The sequence below is a fragment of the Astatotilapia calliptera genome, chromosome 22 (genome assembly GCF_900246225.1).
Source record: "Astatotilapia calliptera chromosome 22, fAstCal1.2, whole genome shotgun sequence".
Taxonomy (NCBI): Eukaryota; Metazoa; Chordata; class Actinopteri; order Cichliformes; family Cichlidae; genus Astatotilapia; species Astatotilapia calliptera.
The window spans coordinates 32989031-33006097 of record NC_039322.1 but is presented as its reverse complement, the minus strand read 5'-3'; the positions used below and the strand labels follow the sequence as shown (position 1 = coordinate 33006097).

Here is a 17067-nt window from a genome sequence, read left to right as displayed (position 1 = left end):
ATTGAAAATATTTTTCTTACACTTTTAAATGATGTTCTCCACTCTATACTACGTGCGTCAGTAGCCATTGCGAGCAACAGATAAGCAAAGTTTGTTTATCCAACAGTGCCTCTGACAGGCTCAGCTCATCTCACAGCCAACCAATGGCAAACGACGAAAAGTCATGTTTAAGCTTCTCAGAGGCAGTGACATTTCCTCTGCTCTTTTCCTCTCCCTGGGAAATGACTACTGGAGTCTAATTGTTATTAAAAGTTCACAGCTTGACTTTCAGCCAAGTGACCTTCACACATTTGGCAAACACTAATAAACACAGTTTGATATTAGAAATATGAAACTATGGATGTAAACTTCATAACAGGGAAACAAACCAGCCTCGTGTACAAGGGTGACCAGCAAAATGCTTTTAAGCCTCAAGAAGAACGACTTTATTAGTATTTTAATATCATTATTAAAAACAATAAAACAGAAAGAAAACCATCAGGAAACACTTTTCACTGAAACGTATCAAACACACATTTCTGCTTCTTTTAAATTGGAAAACCTTTTTCGGACTAGACGTGTATCCAGCTTTTGGAGCCTTTGCTGAAACTTTCCACCTTTTCTCAAAACACAACCCAGAGCAGTTTCACGAAACAAAGGACTGTTTTGGAACATCGAATCCAAACATGCAGTCTAACCAGTGATCCGTGTCTCCACAGCCAGGTGGCTCATTCCCAATATCCCGTTTCATCTAAACGTAGTAAGAAGGGTTTAAAAAAAAGTTCTTATGCTACAACAGTTTTTTCCACGTTACACCGGCCACACATGCTTCCTGTTACATTCTCGTTCATATGTATATTTAAGTCTGTCTTTGCCAATGTATTTTAATTCAGGTGTTAATAGACATGTTTTATTAGAGAAACACATGATATATTTAACTTCATATGGTTTAGACTGAAAAAGAATTATAATGAAATTTAGTCCAATTTTTAAATGCATTTTATTTTGTCAATTTGTTACCTTTAAGCAAAATATACATATAATATGTTTTATTTTAATTAGTTAATTGGGCAGCCCGAGCACAAATGTAGGCGACTCGCCTCATATAGCTGCCAGCTGGTGGGGACTTACACCACCAGCGTTTAGTCGCCTACAGGCTTGAGATCTCCACCCCTGCCTCAGGTGACCTCACTGGGGCTAAAGTCTGGTAAATGGGCTGATTCTTACACAGCACCTTTCTACTTTCCCAGAGAACTCAAACATACAACATGCCTCAACATTCACATTCATTCGTACGAGCACTTGTTTTTTTCTATGCTTAAGTGCTTCCACACGGGACACCTTTAAATCCCTGAAAATGAGTAATTATCTGGGTCCAGGCTGTGGGTCAGTCTTTAAAGGCAGACATTATGTTGTTACAAAAAAGGCCCCACTTATCAAGGCCATGAACACAGGAAACTAACTGGATTTTCCATGAGTATCATCTCAGGCCGACTGATTTTTCATACTTGGAACTCTTTTGATTCTGCAGTTTGGGAAACCCTGAAAGGTTTTAGGACCCGGGGGGTCAAAGTGAGGGCAGCAGGTGCTTTCTTCTGTCCTGGTTGGTTTTAGATGAAGGCACTATTTTAAGCTTGATTCTGAGATATGAGCTCTGAATCACACTTATCTGCTGGGGACACTGAGGTGTTATCAGGTGATTGCTACATTGCTGGCAGGCTGTGCCATTAAAAGAACTGTGTGGGTCTTTGGTGTTGTGCAGATAAGGCCTTTTGCTCTAATAACGCCTTGTTTTGCAAACTCTTAATAATAAAATGATATAAAGATTTGACCTCTTTATTCCGGACTCGTCCCTGGATGAGTTTTTAACTGGAAGTTTGTTTAGTAGGATAAACACCTCAGTGTTACAGATTATTTCAAATGAGCCAACATTCTTCCAATCTGTGGCAGATTGGAAGAATGTTGATTTATTGACCCCTGACCAGCCCTACAGGAATTCTCTCCTGGAGTTAGATTCAGATTAAACAGTTCAGCTAAAAAACAAATTTCATCTGAACCAACTGGAGCCTGCAGTGCCTCAGACGCAGAGACGGTGAGGACAGCAGGAAACTCATCGGGGCTTCACTCCCTCCTATTAAGGTCTGCCTGACTTTGGATCCACACTTTTCACCGTCTGAGGTCCATCAAGGCGTTCCCGAGCAGTAGGGCAGCGAGCTGGGGGTGGGTTCTAATGACTTCTTCAAAAACAGGCTCCTCCCATCTCGCCTCACTGAGGCTAACATTTGTCTTTAAGGCAAGAAGAGGAAGACGCCGACCCTGCAGGCCTGTTCCACCTCCATTGTCGTTCCAGTGCAGAAGCTCAGAGAGACACAGACGGAGACTTTGCAACAACTTAATAACAACAACAAAGATTCGGGCTGGCAGCGCCGAACCCTCAGGAGATCCTTCATAGTCATAAAAATGAATAAAACTAATGATGATAAATCTCCAGACATTTGCATTGTGGCTCATTCTTAAGTTTCACTCTGAGAGATGAAGTAAGGCTGATGAGAAATGTTCTCATGTTCCAGGCATGTGTGTTTGCGGGCAGCTACACCATCATGTCATAACTCGGCGCACGCCTCGAGCCATCCCCAGACGCCAGCTGTGATTGGCTGAGAGGCCAGAGCACTTGCCCCCTGTCTGACTGAATAAAGGCTAGCATTCACGAGCTGCGTGTTCACACCCACCCACCAAGACACTCACAAAATACCAGCAGCACAAGTACACAGACACACCCGCCGGTTTTCAGCAGATCGCTGTCTATTTCCTCATCCGCCCATTTGTTCTCTCAGCGGAGGCGGTGATTCACCACAGGAAGTTCAGTTTGCTTACTGAGCGAGTCTAGTCATGAGTGGGACATCATGATACAGTTGCCTCAAATAAACACTGATTGCTGAGGCTCTTCCAAAAAAGCATTGAACTGTAAAACCGGCCTCTTTAAAGCCTCCATTTATGATGCCTTCAATCCAGTTAAGGGGGCATAAAAACATTATTTCTCAAAATGTGACCAGGTGCACGATGGCGACAGTACAAAGGTTCAAGTCATTAGGCCTTCTTATTGTTTTAGACAGGAATGATGTTCAAGCAGCTTCATCTTTTCCCAGTTTTCGATTTGGAAGCTCTTAACTGAACAGAACTCGGCCTTTGTGAAGCCTGTTTCAGGAAAGGGAAATGTGCTTGTGCAAAGGCAGAGAAACAAAGAGAGAACTGACCACTAAAGGAGAAAAGTGGCTGAAAGACATTTCTTCACATAACAATTATTGCAGCGTCTGCCTTCCAGTATAAAGCCGCCTGGAGGCGACCGTGGTTGTGCTTTGCTGCTTTGCTGCTTTGCTGCTTTGCTGCTGCTGAACTGACACAAAAGTTGCTCCTCAGGAACTGGACGAGTTTCCTTCATTCTTTCTTTTCAGTGTCAACCACAGGAGAAAAAAGTCCTCTCTGTTTCCCCCAAAACTTGAGGACTGATTGGCTGAAGCCTGTTGCTAAGTGTTCTGTGATTGGTTGGAGTCCTTGTTCATGCGTGGGGCATGCACACAGGGCATGTGGGCGTCTTCGGGAGGAATTTTGTTTTTCTCATGGCTCCTGGGCAGGACGGGGGGGACTTTCTGCTTCCTGCTGCTTGATCTGCTTTCAGTTTTGATATTTTAGTGGGTTTTTGCCAAACTTACTTTTAAATGGAAGCGAATAAGTGTTGAAAATGTTACAGGTTGTTCCCTTTCAGGGAACTCTGACTGTCAAAAAGTCACATGGGTTTAGTCAGCGGAGTCTTTAATATGGTGCAAGCACAGGTATGTAACTGTAAGTCACATGGTTAACCATGTATTCCTACAGTACTGTATTCTGCTTCATATCCGTGACCAGTTTGGAGTCACCAGTTAAACTGGCATTCATGCTTTTGGGTGGTGGGAGGAAGTCAGGGTCCCCAAAGGAAGACAACACAGAGGGCCCACCCACTGTCTGTCCTGGGAGGAGATACTCAGAAAACAAAGTCAGCAGTGATAACAGTGAACAAGGTCATCGCCATTACAACAGTTACTTTATTCATGCATATTCTAAAGAAACAGTGAGAAAGAATAAAAGCCTGGAAGCTGAACCAATGACAGTTTTCCTTGTTGAGCGTTTTGATCAGTAGCTATAGCGTTTGCAGCATTTCACTCACTGTGTGGGGAACAGCAATGTGCACAGACAGACTCGTCACCTTGACATCCACCTTAATCAGCCGTCTGCCACCTGCGTGCATGCTCGCACTGAAAAACAACAAGCAGGACAGAACATGAATCGGCAGATATTTTGAAAATACAGATAAAACCGCACAGACGTGAACACTTGTGTTTTTGGGGAGAGTGAGGAAGACATAAACTCTGAGGCCGGTGGAAACAAACCGACCGCAGGATCTTAACCTTCCCGGCTTGTGTTCCCGGCAGACGCTCCGCTCTTTACCAGCACCGATCAGCACGTTTTATGTGTGCAAGAACAGATTTGATCATTTCTGTGCTGAGCAATGTTTTCCAGAATAAACAGACTTTGGTCTGGGAACCTTTGTTTGGACTTCAAGCACATTCAAACAACTGTGAGCAGTTTGAAAAGATTTACTGACGGGCAGGAGAGAGGACGTTAGCAGTGACCAAAGTAAGGTGAATGTGTTTCGCTCCAGAGTGACTGAGAGCGTGCACACAGCTGTAGAGCAGGTAAGCCCTTTCATTGGCTGGAACAGGAGAAACAGACAGCAACAGATGGATGCCCCCCGAGTTATTATCAATGTTAATGTTTGTCTACGGTCTCTGTGGTTCATTATCAGCCCTGCTGCTTGTTCAGTCTCGTCCACTCTGTGTATCTTACATGGAGATGTTTGCCTTGTGAGGAGTCCGTGACAGTTTACGTTAAAAAAGTGAGGCAAATATTAGGATTAATTCATGAATCCTAATGAATTATTGTAGTGAGCAGCTGCATACGATAGATGTGGCTTAACTCTTTATTCTAGAGTATATTACAGTGATGGAGGAAGGCCTAACTGCGTATTGACTTGTGCACATGCAGACATTAAATCAACGTCCAGGTGTGTGTGCCACTCAGGCTCGACGAGGCTGACAATAAGGAAATGACTCGCTGGGAGATTTTCTGACGTTTGAAGGTTGTTAAAGTGTGACAACAGAGTTCAGTCCATAACAGACAAACACAGAGCAAATGTAGATGAGCGATGTTACTGTTTCACTTAAGGGAGGCTGTGTGGTTTGAAGCACTTTGGAAGGTCGCACTGCACTATAGTTACACACTCGAGGTCGTCCACCTACCGTGTTCCCGTCCTTCAGGCAGATCTATATGTAAACACTCAGAGAACGTCATGTTCCACACGTTCCACACAGAGCCGGCCCCGCCCACCGTCACATCATGTACTCTATTAATGCAGCTGTTCTCCTTTTTTACAGGTCACATGATTGTGGTTGTGTTGTGTAATGACTGTTTGCGCTCTAGACAAAAGGGGAGTGAGATGCAGCTCGTTGTTTTCCTGCATGTGCACAAAGCCTGAAAGACTTCATCAACACGTTGAACTGGTAACAGTACGAGTTCAGTATGATGGCAGAAACAGATATGTGACACTTGTTTATTACCAACCGTCCAACGGTTCCGTGTAAGCACGGGCATTTCTGCAAACATCCTTAAGTAAATACATGTCTGACAGCCTTATTTTTAGAAAAGTCTATTCAAACTATGCATCGGAACCTTCTGATACGCTCAAAGGAGGCAGGAGCAGGAGTCAGTTAAGACTGTTAGCGAGCGCTCAGTAAATCTGCTCTGCTCTGTTAGCAGTGGTCTTATGACTTAAAGAGCCATAAAACCCACAGAGCGCTTTTTAGGATCAATGCTACAATAATATTTAATATTCAGGCAAAAACCATTTCTATTCTATTCTGCTTTGTAACTTTGCATGTTCCAGTAGATGGCATCTCAAATGCAGTATGGCAGACAGTCAACAGGTCACGTTATGACACAGCACAGAAACAATACTGTAACAGCTGCTCCAAATAATGTATGTGTGTGTGTGTGTGTGTGTGTGTGTGTGTGTGTGTGTGTGTGTGTGTGTCCACCAGCCCTGATCCCTGCATGTACCGGTTCATTCAAAGCAGCTCACAGAGGATGGCTGTTTAGTCAACACTGAAAAATCAAGAAGTGACATCATGAAACAAGTTACAGTAAAAACACATTTTGGGTTCAGATTGAGTCCTGATCAGTCTGCTTCATTCTACTTTTCCTGGAGGCTCTTTCAAGCTCTCCAGATGGAAACGGTTTCGACACAGGTCAAATTTCAGCTGACCCGGGAAATGGTTTGTTGCTCCAGGCTGCCACCTAGTGGAGAGTACTGCGTTGTGTACATGATATAAACGCTGGTTTAAGTATAGACCCCCTAATCCAGGGGTGGGGATCTCCAGGCCTCGAGGGCCGGTGTGCTTGAGCCAACACAGCTGATTTAAACGGCTAAAGAATCAGAATCAGAGAGACTTTATTTATTTATCCCCAAGGGCCAATTAAGGTACAACGGAGCAGACGTTAAAGATAAGGGCATGGCATAAACAGGCCAAGAATGAGAACCTGGATGGTTCTGGAGGTGGTGACCACAGTATTCACAGAGGCCATGGTTTTGAGGCCCTGCCAGGCTGAGTGGAGGTCCCCTGTGGTGAATTTTTTTCCAACAGTGTTTTGATACTCCAGTTTAGCAGTTTTTAAGGGGCTCTTGACCTCCCTGTTGACCTCCTTTTTATCCAGAGCAGAGCCGGAAAAGAAAATCCTCTTTTTTTTAAATTAAGGATTTCCTTGAGCTCCTTGGTGATCCAGGGTATGTTGTTGGGGTAGATGGAGACTGTTTTTGAGGAGATAATGATAACTTGAAAATTAATGAAAAGACCAGAGGAAAAGTGGTCGGGACAGATCGGCTGAAAACGCTGCCCAGAGCGTCGCTGAAGAAGAAGAAGAAAGCTGAATGACGTTGACACTTTGAAGCAAATTGTTTCAACCTTTATTAAACATAGCTTGCAAGAGATAAATATTACAAAGTTATTTCCTCCAAAATTAGCTTATTTTTTTTCAATCAATGCATAATTGTCAATCAACTGGCAGTATTCAAACAGCATTATTTTCTTGACGTTTTTTTTGAAGACCGTTAAATATCAAGTATGTGCAAAAGGTCAGGATTGATGCAAGTAAAACAAAAATTAGTCTGATTAGTCTCTGGTCCGTTTTATCATTCGTTCCTACTTCCCAGATATTTAAAATTGTCAACACTATGCAAAAAGAAACAATGATTTTGCAGTTAAATCATTCCCTGCATTAGCAACAACAATTAATAGAAGATAAAGCCAAACAGTACAGTATCATACGTGTTGTATGCTGGTGTCGGCAGAAAAAGTGGTCACTGATTCAGGGCGAGCGCTTCTTTACGAAAAAGCTAAACAAACAAAAAGTTTCAACAGTTGTAAGAATCTGCGTCTTAGTGGTTCGTGTGGATCCGCTGTCTGCCTGCGTGTAACAAACCGGGGAGCAGTAATCGTTTCCATCAAAACACAGAAACGTAATTACGAGAGGTGGTTTCGCCAACGTGACGGCGTTCTGACAGTGAGGGCTAGGCCCACCGAGTCCGACCAATCAGAGTGTTTCCATCAACAAGTAATTTGAAGGTATCTAAAGTTTAATGCGTCGAAGTATTCAGACGGGAGTTTCAGACCATTCTGATCTGAACCAGTGAGCACTTCCCTGCAAACGCTAACTAGTTCAAAATAACAGCAAATGCAACCAGCAAGGCTGCTTCAAGAAGCAGAACGGGCGAAAGAAAAGGAATCCCAAACATTTTGCACATTTGTTACACAATAATACACAGTGATCACAAAACGAAATGACAAGCTTCACAATATTCATGGCTTTTTGTTTGCTTTTCTACACAATGTACAACCATTTAATTTCTTTTTTCAGTAACGGAGGAAAAATGCATATGTACAATAAGTCATTATCACTTAAAACCTAGCAAATATTGTGTCATTTATTTCATAGTCAATATTTTTTTTAACTGCGACAGAAAGAAAACAAACAAATCCTTAGAATAAAGAATGACTTAAATCTAAAAAGTGATGTTGAAAAGAACAAAGTTCAAATACAAAGATGTATAAATGCATCTGCAAAAAGAGAGACGGGAGCTTATTTTGTCATTTAAACTTTAGCTTTGCAGCTAAAGCAGATCGGACCAGGAGTTGGAGCAAAAATAGATTTCAGGTATCGTTTCGCTACATCCAATTTCAAACGTTGTCTCCCATTCAGCTCAGTCTTTATACACATAGTGCCAGCTCACAGCAGGGATCTTGGATCGCTCTCTGTGGACTGTTTGTCACTGGATCATTCTGTAGTAGTGACAGGCAGGTCTGGATTACTTGGACACAACCAGAACGCACAACAAAACAAACAAACAAACAAAAAAACCGCACAAACACTATACGCGTGTAGACGATGCAGGGCTTATTGGAGCTGAGCTTTGAACCACAGATGGATTCACACGGAGCTTCATCAGAGTCGACTCAGTACCGATACTTGCTTAGGATTCGTTCAGTAACACTGTAATAAAAGTTGACATTACTGTATCGTACAGCCTTTATGAGGCAGCGCGTTCACTGCAGGGCGACAGGCCTTAGACTGTTACAGCACCCACCTTCATATTTAAGCAAATTTGAGAAACTTACGAGAGTATCAGCCACAATCTGTGGATTTGAACACTGAAACTTCTATCCCTGTGTCAATAACAATATAACACACTTTGATTGTTAGTAGGCTATAAGATGCACATGTGAGAAAACAGCTGAATTAGGGAGAGGGGAAACTAACAGCTCTCAAACTGGGCATAAGAGGAAACACTGACCTTTCCATGGGTCATCATGTGAACTCCAACACTGTCCTGAGCTGTGAAGAAGCTCAGGACAGTGTTGCCTTCTCTACTGTCGTCTGACCATTCAAAGTGCTTTCAGATGCAAAACTCATGTTTTTGGATAGTTTTGCTTCCCACTGTGTTCAACACTCCTCTGTCATGATTTGGTGCTGCTCTCTTTATGGACCAAAAATCGTCCCGCGTGCAGCTTACAGGTGATTTTCTTGGCTGGTGGGCTCATTAAACAGGAGAAGACTACTGTGACCGACCTGCAAAGATTAGCTGATGAAGTGCTGACGTACTTTAGAGAGAAGCTCTTTTATCCATTTTCTTAAAACTGTATTTTTGGTCTTAACTGCTACCATCACTTCTCTGGCTCGTACATTCACATGTGCCTTTTACTTGAACACAGCAGTGCTTTAAGCTAAATGCCAATGTCAAGTTGCAATATGTGAATCATTTTTAAAAAGGAGCAGTTCATGTGGATTAGCAAACACTTTTCAATGAACTGAGTGTAGTTGTGCAGCTGCTCAGTCATAAACCAAAGGATCAGAGAAACAACTGTAATCTGTGACATTCAAACACCGTACACAAACCGAGGTAAACGTTTCTGTGAGAAACATCAGCTGGTACCCGAGAGCTGAAGAAATCCAACATGGCGGCCAGAGGTCGTGTCAGGTCATGCGGAGTCCTTTGCAACAGGTCAGCCATGTTTCACTACACGTTAGTCCAAGGTCTCTATCAATAATCTGAATCTGCCGGGATGCTGTCGCAGATCATCATCAGTAATCTGCATGCATCAGACTCCTGGAGGGCCAGTGTGCTGTGACTAATACTGCACGTTAACTGAACACTGCTCGAAATAGCCGAGTGTTGTCACCAACAACACCAAAGACTTGACCTGAACACGTTCTCCTTGCGTAGATTATGAGAGGGTTCGACTGCAGTCTGAATGATGTGTTGGTCATATAACCTGCTGTCTGCACAGCCTCATTACAGTTATGAAGATTGCTCATGTTCCCTCCCAAACCTTCAACACCACCATCATACAGTTATTTCCAGAGGTTTTTGGACCATGAAATGCCTTTCACACAACGACAGTGGACTTGAAACCAAATCAACATGTGACAAAACCAGACTTTCTGGTTTAATTGACAGAAGTGTTGCATTGACTGTTGACTGACTGATTCTTCAAGGGTCAAAAGTAACTGGACAACTGACAGACAAGCAGATTCGTGGTCAGACTCCCTCATTGTTCCCTGACAAAGGAGAAAACAGATGTGGAATTAATGGTGAATGTTGAACTTGTACTTAGCTGATCATGGGAACTCTCAGCATGAAGGTGGTTACGCTCCATCAACCAGGACAGATGAGACATTTACAAAGAATATCTAAAAGAGCAGGTGGAGGCAGTGTTGTGGCATACGTATGTATGCCTGAAAACAACTTATTGGTGACGTGACAGAAGCATCAGGATGAATTCTGCAGTGTACAGGATCTCTCTGCTCAGATTTAGCCAAATGCTCCAAAACTGACTGGATGACACCTCAGTGCACATGGACAATGTCCCAAACATACTGCATGAGCAACCCTAGAGCTTTTCTGAGACAAAGAAATGGGACATTGATTGAGTATTGAGGCAAATCTGAAGGCAAACACACACAAAAAGCAGCTGAAGGCAGCTGGAGTAAATGGAATAACGGCCTGGCAGAGTATCACGATGGAGGAAACAGCTGGTGATGTCCGTGGGTTCGAGACTTCGGGCAGTCTTTGACAGCACAGGATTTCAGTGAAGTATTAAAAATAATCCGTACATTTAAAATTACAGCAGTCTGTCCAAATACTTTTGAGCCTCTGAAAGATGTAAAAAAGATTCAACAGGTGATGCAATATTTTTGTTTAAACCCTTTGAATTAAAACAAAGTCTGCATTTCAATAACACCTTGATTTCAAATCCACTGTGATGGTCCACTAAGGCAAGATAAGCAAAAAAGAAAGAAGAAGAAAAAGTTACGTTTATGGGAAAACGAGCTTTCTGCCTGCTGTCTGTAGGCAGCCAACCACAATCTAACACTGCTGGTTGTGACAGCTGTTGTTAGGTCTCAAACTAACTGTGATGAAGCAACTGTCCAACCTGTGTAAGACAGATTGGGTTTGGGCAGGTTTAGAGGTTTAGTCCGGAGCAAAACCATCGACGTCGTCATGAAAATACTTCAAATGGTTTGTGAAAACACACACTTGCATGATAAATAGATAAAAGTGGATTAACACCATCAGATGCTTAGTTCTGTTCATTTGACAGCACCGCAGTTTTCAACCCGTCTCATCTCCACAACTATGTTGGAAGAATAACATTTCCTGACACTTTGGAAACTGCACATTACTCTGCTGCAGCGTTGAGAGCTGCTCATGTAAAAGCCCAGTGACAGTTATGTCACCAACTTTCACCGTTTCTTATCCAGAGCACAGCGAAGATGGGCCTGGAACAGGCGAAGAGTCTGTTCGTAATAACATTGAACGATTGGTTCTTCTCACTAGTTTCACTCTCATGCCAAAAGTTCTCCATCTCAACGACGAGTGCTGTCACTTTAACCAATGGTAAACATTACCGATCCTGGGACTGAGATGGAATTTAGTTTGCAATAAGAACTCTGTAACTGATGTGCGACCAAAGAACAACAACAATGGATCATTTTACACAAACACAAAGGGGCAGCTGTAGCTCGGGAGCTCGAGCAGGAGGTCAACTACTAACCAGAGAGTCGGTGGTTCAATCCCTGTCAAACATCCTGGGGCAGGATACTGAGCCCGAGTTGTGCCCGATGCATCCATCACAGTACGAATGTTAGAGAGAAAACGCTTGAGCAAAAAGAGAAAAAGTGTTTGGGTGGATGAGGTTACGTTGTATAAAGCGCACAGAGTGCTCAGGTACAGTAGCAAAGGGCTGCGTAAGAACCGGTCCATTACCAACGGCACACTTGCTGCAGTGATCTGTCACATGAGTGAGAGCGGGGTGCAGGCCTGACACTGGGCTCTGTAAGGGTTATGTGTCAGAATATGAGTGGAGTAACTCCATCTTCTAGATACATGTACAAACTGGGCACCAGTGAAATGAAAGCTGGGACTGAGGTCCAACATTTGCAGAGAGTAAATTAGGATTTAGTCATTTATCAACAAGTTGAGTGTCTCTTTCAGCTTTTCTCCAAACTTTATTCAGTGTGTTCGATAACTTCTTTGTGCATGTTTCAAAGGAGTAACAACTGGAGCATGACTGGAGGTGACACACCAGCAGCAGAGCAGGTGGCCTACTGATCGGAAGGTTGGTGGTTCGATCCCCGTCTGCTCCAGTCTGCACGCCAAATATCCTTGGGCAAGATGCTAACCCCAGGGTGCTCTCCGATGCGTCCATCGGAGTGTGAATGTGTGTGAATGTTAGTCAGACAGCGCTTGTGTGATTGGGTGAATCACCGAGTTGTGTAAAGCGCTTTGAGCGCTCAGAGCAGAAAAGCGCTACCAGTCCATTTAGCACTGGTCATGCTAACATGCTAACTGAGCTGTTTCAACAAAGAGACGTTCCACACAAACCTGTTTTCATCGACTTCCTCCTGTTCATGTTGTCAACAACAGAACAAGTAGTGACAAATAACGCCATCAAGACCAACGTCAGCTCTGCTGTGACTTCAGTGAGCGCCCTCAGGGATAGAAGCAACATGTAGTCATCCTGTGGTGGCTTCAGGTAAGGCCTTTGTTAAGAAGCCCACAAAGTGTTCAGCTATGTCACCAACTTTGCCTTGCTTGTGTCATCACAGCTGACCAATAAGAGTGGAGTTGGAATTTTGGAAGGAGGGCTTTAAAGCGACAGAAACTCAAACGGAGCATTTGTAGAAGTGCAGGATCATAAAGTGTTTTTGAACATTAAAAGCATGTAAACATCTTTTGGGGATTATGAACATGAGCCTGTAAATAAAGCAAAACGAGAAACACAAAACACACCTCGGTGAAATCGGAGCGTCTCACCGGACTCTGGTTAGCCGTCAGCCAGCATCCAGACCGCAGCCACTCTTAACTCTTCTCCATACAAAAACATCGAATTTGAAATATGCACAGTGCTCCTCTGGAGAGGAAACGTGTGTGCAGAGCAGACACACGATGATTGAGCCATGCCTCTCCTTAAAAGATAAAATCCACGTCCTTTTTCTCTGAAGCTAGGTATCTATACATAATCCATACAGACATTTTAATAGTTTCTGTTTTATGTTGATTATTATCGTCTCCGGCAGCTGTACCTCTCAGGTACGCAACCATTTTATTAGGAGACGCCGCATAAAGTTTAAACAAACAAACAAAAAGGGATGAGGTAGGGATGGGAATAGTAGTTAGGGTTTGGGAATGGGTGTTGCACAACATTTAGAAAATAATCTAAAAACCAAAATATAAAAAGAAGAAGAACCCAGATTTGTAGTTACAGAGTCTGTGGTTTGGACGCACAAAATATGCTTCCACCTTTAGCTTTGAGGTCTTTTCGCTCTCTCAAAGAACACGCGATGCCACGAGGAACAGCGGGGTGAAAGGGTTCAGTCTGTGCATACTGAACAGCCGAAGGTTTGGGGTGGGGAGTATGGGTGAGGTGGTTTAGTAGGTCACTGGGAAATAGTGAAATGGGATGGGACCAACAGGTTTCTGTCTGAATGAAGAGCATCAGCAGCCCCAATACTTGGCAGGTACACAGACGACACACTCGGCCTGTCAGCTTCCGTCTCGCTGGAGCTTCGACTGACTGCTGGTCTCCTGAAGAGGCAGATGGTAAACTGCTGTGACTGTCCATCGTGATTAGTACAACTTAAGTATCATCCAGCATAAAAAAGTGTGTTACTGTTTCAATCTGAAATGAAGAACCTGATAAGAAGCTTTTCGTGAACGACGGTGGAAGCAAAGGAAAGATTATCCGAACGCCGATCACATAGGATTTTCTTTTGCTTTCGTCTGTCGCTCGCTTCCAGTTCATTAACTCTGTTGGTGGCAGAATCTCCGGCGCTGTCCTGAAACTTAACTTTAGCATATCAGAATTTTGGCTGTGTGTCGCTGTGAAGCAGGCCCTTTTAGGGAGATTGTACAGGTGTGGGTGCTCTGCTGCTCCCTCCTTCCCTCCCTCCAGCTTTTCCATTTTTAAAATGGGTTCTTCATCCTCTTTTCAAGAGCATGCAGAGCCTCAAACTGTCTGTTTTTGTACCCATCGGGATTTTCCACTGTTTCATCCAAGTCGAGACTATTTTACAAAGCTTGTAAGTTGCATAGCAACCAGAACGCATCATCTTGATCTTCTGTTACTAGCAACAATCACAGCTAAGCTGTAGGACAAATTATAAAGAAAAAAAAAATCCTATATGACCTTGGCCTAAAGAAACCGACAACGACAGGCCGTCACTACCCAGAGTCAAAGATAAACAGCAGAAAAACAAACCATCAAAAGGAAAAAGCATAATGAGTAATAGTAACAGAAGCAAATATGGTAGTTGTGGGAATAATAATGCTACCACCAGTTATAATAAGGGGAATTATAATTCTTAAATAGACTGAAGAAGAAGGATTTTACTATATTAAGAGCATGTCAAATGCACTGGTCGTTTAGAGTCCTTGTCCAACTTGGTGGGGTTTTTATGGGTCAGTTTAAGGTAGGCACATGGACAGGCACTGCATGCGATGAGAGGTGAAGAGGAGAGGGTATCGACTGATTTAGGAGTGCTTCGGTATGGTTTAGGTATGAAGATGAAGGTGGCTTCAAGGGGCAAGAGCTGGACAGGGCTCATTTCTGTCCAGTGATCGACTGCGATATGGATCGAGGCGGGATCATGTCCAACAGGTACTCTCTCTGCCGGTCTGCTAAGCTGGAGCTCTTATGGGCTCCGACAGCCGCTGGGTTCAGATAGGCAATGTTTAACCCTGTGGAAGCAGAAGGACAACATTCAGAGAAGATGCACTTTGTAGAGTTTAAGGCTCAAACATTTGTAAGTGACCTTTTGTTTTGTTGCTATTGACATGAACTAGCCTTATTTTCTTATTTTATACGTTTACTAGAATTTTTTGAATGTAAAGAAACAGCAATAAAACTACATCGATACAGAGGTGGACACAGCGAAACATCTGCGTCCTCACCTTCTCCCGTTTGTTTGAATGATTGACCCCAGATAACCTTCTCTGGCATATTTGCCTCACTCTCATTCACATCCATGTAAACAAGACTGCACTCAGAGTTGTTCCCAGGCTTATATAATCCAACTGTCACATATTCTGCACCACCCTCACATACTCCTCTGTCTTCGTGCAGTATCAGTCGACCCCACCCCTCCACCCCCCAACACCCAATCATATGCTTTCTATAAAGCCACAGTGTAACTCGTCCTGACCTTCTGACTTGCTGATAGCCACGTCTCTGCTTAAGCTAATGTTAAAGACCTTGGTGGATGCTGATTTGAATGGCTGGTTGTCGCCTTCGCTCTACACCCCTGCAAAGTTTTATCAGAATTCATTCCATAGTTTCTGAGCTGTCGTGTTTACAGACAGAAAGACAAAACACAACGTCCTGGGTGGAGCTAATAAACCTACGAATGGCTGATGTTGACTAAGATGCACGGCAGGAAACAAAACACACACACGGACCCTCACCCATCAAGCAGAAAGGGCAAAGGTGTAGGTACCTGGGATGTTGTAGATCTGCCGACGGTTGTCATGCTGCAGTCTGTTACTGCTGCTGTTGCTGCCGCCTCCGCTGCCGCCACAATGCTTGGCACTGGTCATGCCCATGAGGCTGCTGGCCACAGAGAGCTGGGAGGCCTGGGCAAAGTTGGACAGGACCCCTCGTGCCGAGTTCGACAGCCCTTGCTGCAGGGAGGCCTGAGGCTGGGGAGCCTAAGAACCAGAGATTTGCTAGTTATTGCTTGAAGCACATTTGGTTTGGAATACATACACACGAGCACCATACATCTCCTTATTCCTTCCAAGTTAATAGTGGACTCTCTGCTGGAACATACCTGGCGGAGGGCATGATGTCGGATCATGGTGTCAGACTTGGAGGCGTTGGTAGGGACTGAGCTGGGAGAGAGAGCAGCCTGCTGCTGCAGCCTCTGTTCAATCTCCTAACAAGAGAACCACATTCAGGAGTCTTGTGCATTGGTGCCACCATGTACTTACATTCAACGACTCCACAATCACTACCAAATACCCCAGCTATGTTTGGGAGTTTAGGTGTGGTAACAAAGAGACTGCAAAGCAGGATTACATCTTATCTGAGTAACTTCAGCACTAATTCAGGGTTTTCAGTACTGAAAAGCTCTGGAGCACTTTTAACTTCCTTTTTAAAATCAGCTGCTCTGCTCACAGCAGACTTATTTATCCAGATGCTGCCAATGCCATCCCTGTGATGTGACCATGCAGTGAAAACCCTGGGTTAACCTAGCTAGCTGACACCAGCTTTTTAGGGTGAAGCCAGGTGAGGCTCTGCTGAGTCAGAACGACAACGTGCTCATTAGTGACTCGGATGTTTAAAAACATGAAACGCAGTCCCAACTGTGTCCCTATTATTTATTTATCACTTTGCTACCAACACCAGACGACAACACTTTGTGTGGCTAGACAGTAAAATTGTGATAGCCACACAATCTCGTGACATAAACAAACTTAAGTGAGAGTAAGAATCAGCCAGCATGATGCAGGTACATAAGCTGCTAACCTGCTCCTGTTGTAAGGCCTTCACAAAGGCATTCTTCAGCCTGTTGGTATGCTCTGCCTTCAAAGCCTTTTTCTGATTGGATGTCATGCACTGCTCGCAGAGGATTCTCCCACTCTTCTCCTGCTTCCAGTGGGGGGTGAAGTCAGTTCTGCACTGGGCGCAGAAGAAAGGCTCCAGACGGGCCAGCGTCCCTCTGAGTTTACCTACAGACAGGACTCCGTTAACAACGACAGAGCTACAGCGACAGGCGGTGCTCGAGCAGACGCACACCCAGAATTTACTTTAAACCTTAAAGTCATCACAGCACTCCTGACACAAACTGAAGGCACTTTGTTCTGCTCTTAGTGATTCAAGCACAGCTGAGCAGACAAGTGCCAGGTGTAGCCTCCTGTATTCAGACCTTTAAAGGCTGACAGGG

At 43.9% G+C, this 17067-nt stretch overlaps 1 protein-coding gene across 5 annotated transcripts in view; it reads right to left on the bottom strand.

Annotated features, from left to right (window-relative positions):
- Nucleotides 1-7017: 7017 nt before the first annotated feature.
- Nucleotides 7018-17067, bottom strand: part of gatad2b (GATA zinc finger domain containing 2B) — a 44239-nt gene continuing 34189 nt past the window's right edge. For 4 of the 5 annotated variants that reach the window (XM_026155615.1, XM_026155614.1, XM_026155617.1 and 1 more), the window contains exons 8-11: nucleotides 16650-16852; nucleotides 15952-16056; nucleotides 15619-15829; nucleotides 7018-14863 (exon numbers count right to left, since the gene is read on the bottom strand). In XM_026155615.1, coding sequence (XP_026011400.1) covers nucleotides 14727-14863; nucleotides 15619-15829; nucleotides 15952-16056; nucleotides 16650-16852 — 656 coding nt within the window. In that variant the 3' untranslated portion in view covers nucleotides 7018-14726. The remainder of the gene's footprint in view (nucleotides 14864-15618; nucleotides 15830-15951; nucleotides 16057-16649; nucleotides 16853-17067) is intronic. The other variant, XR_003270943.1, reaches the window with a different exon arrangement.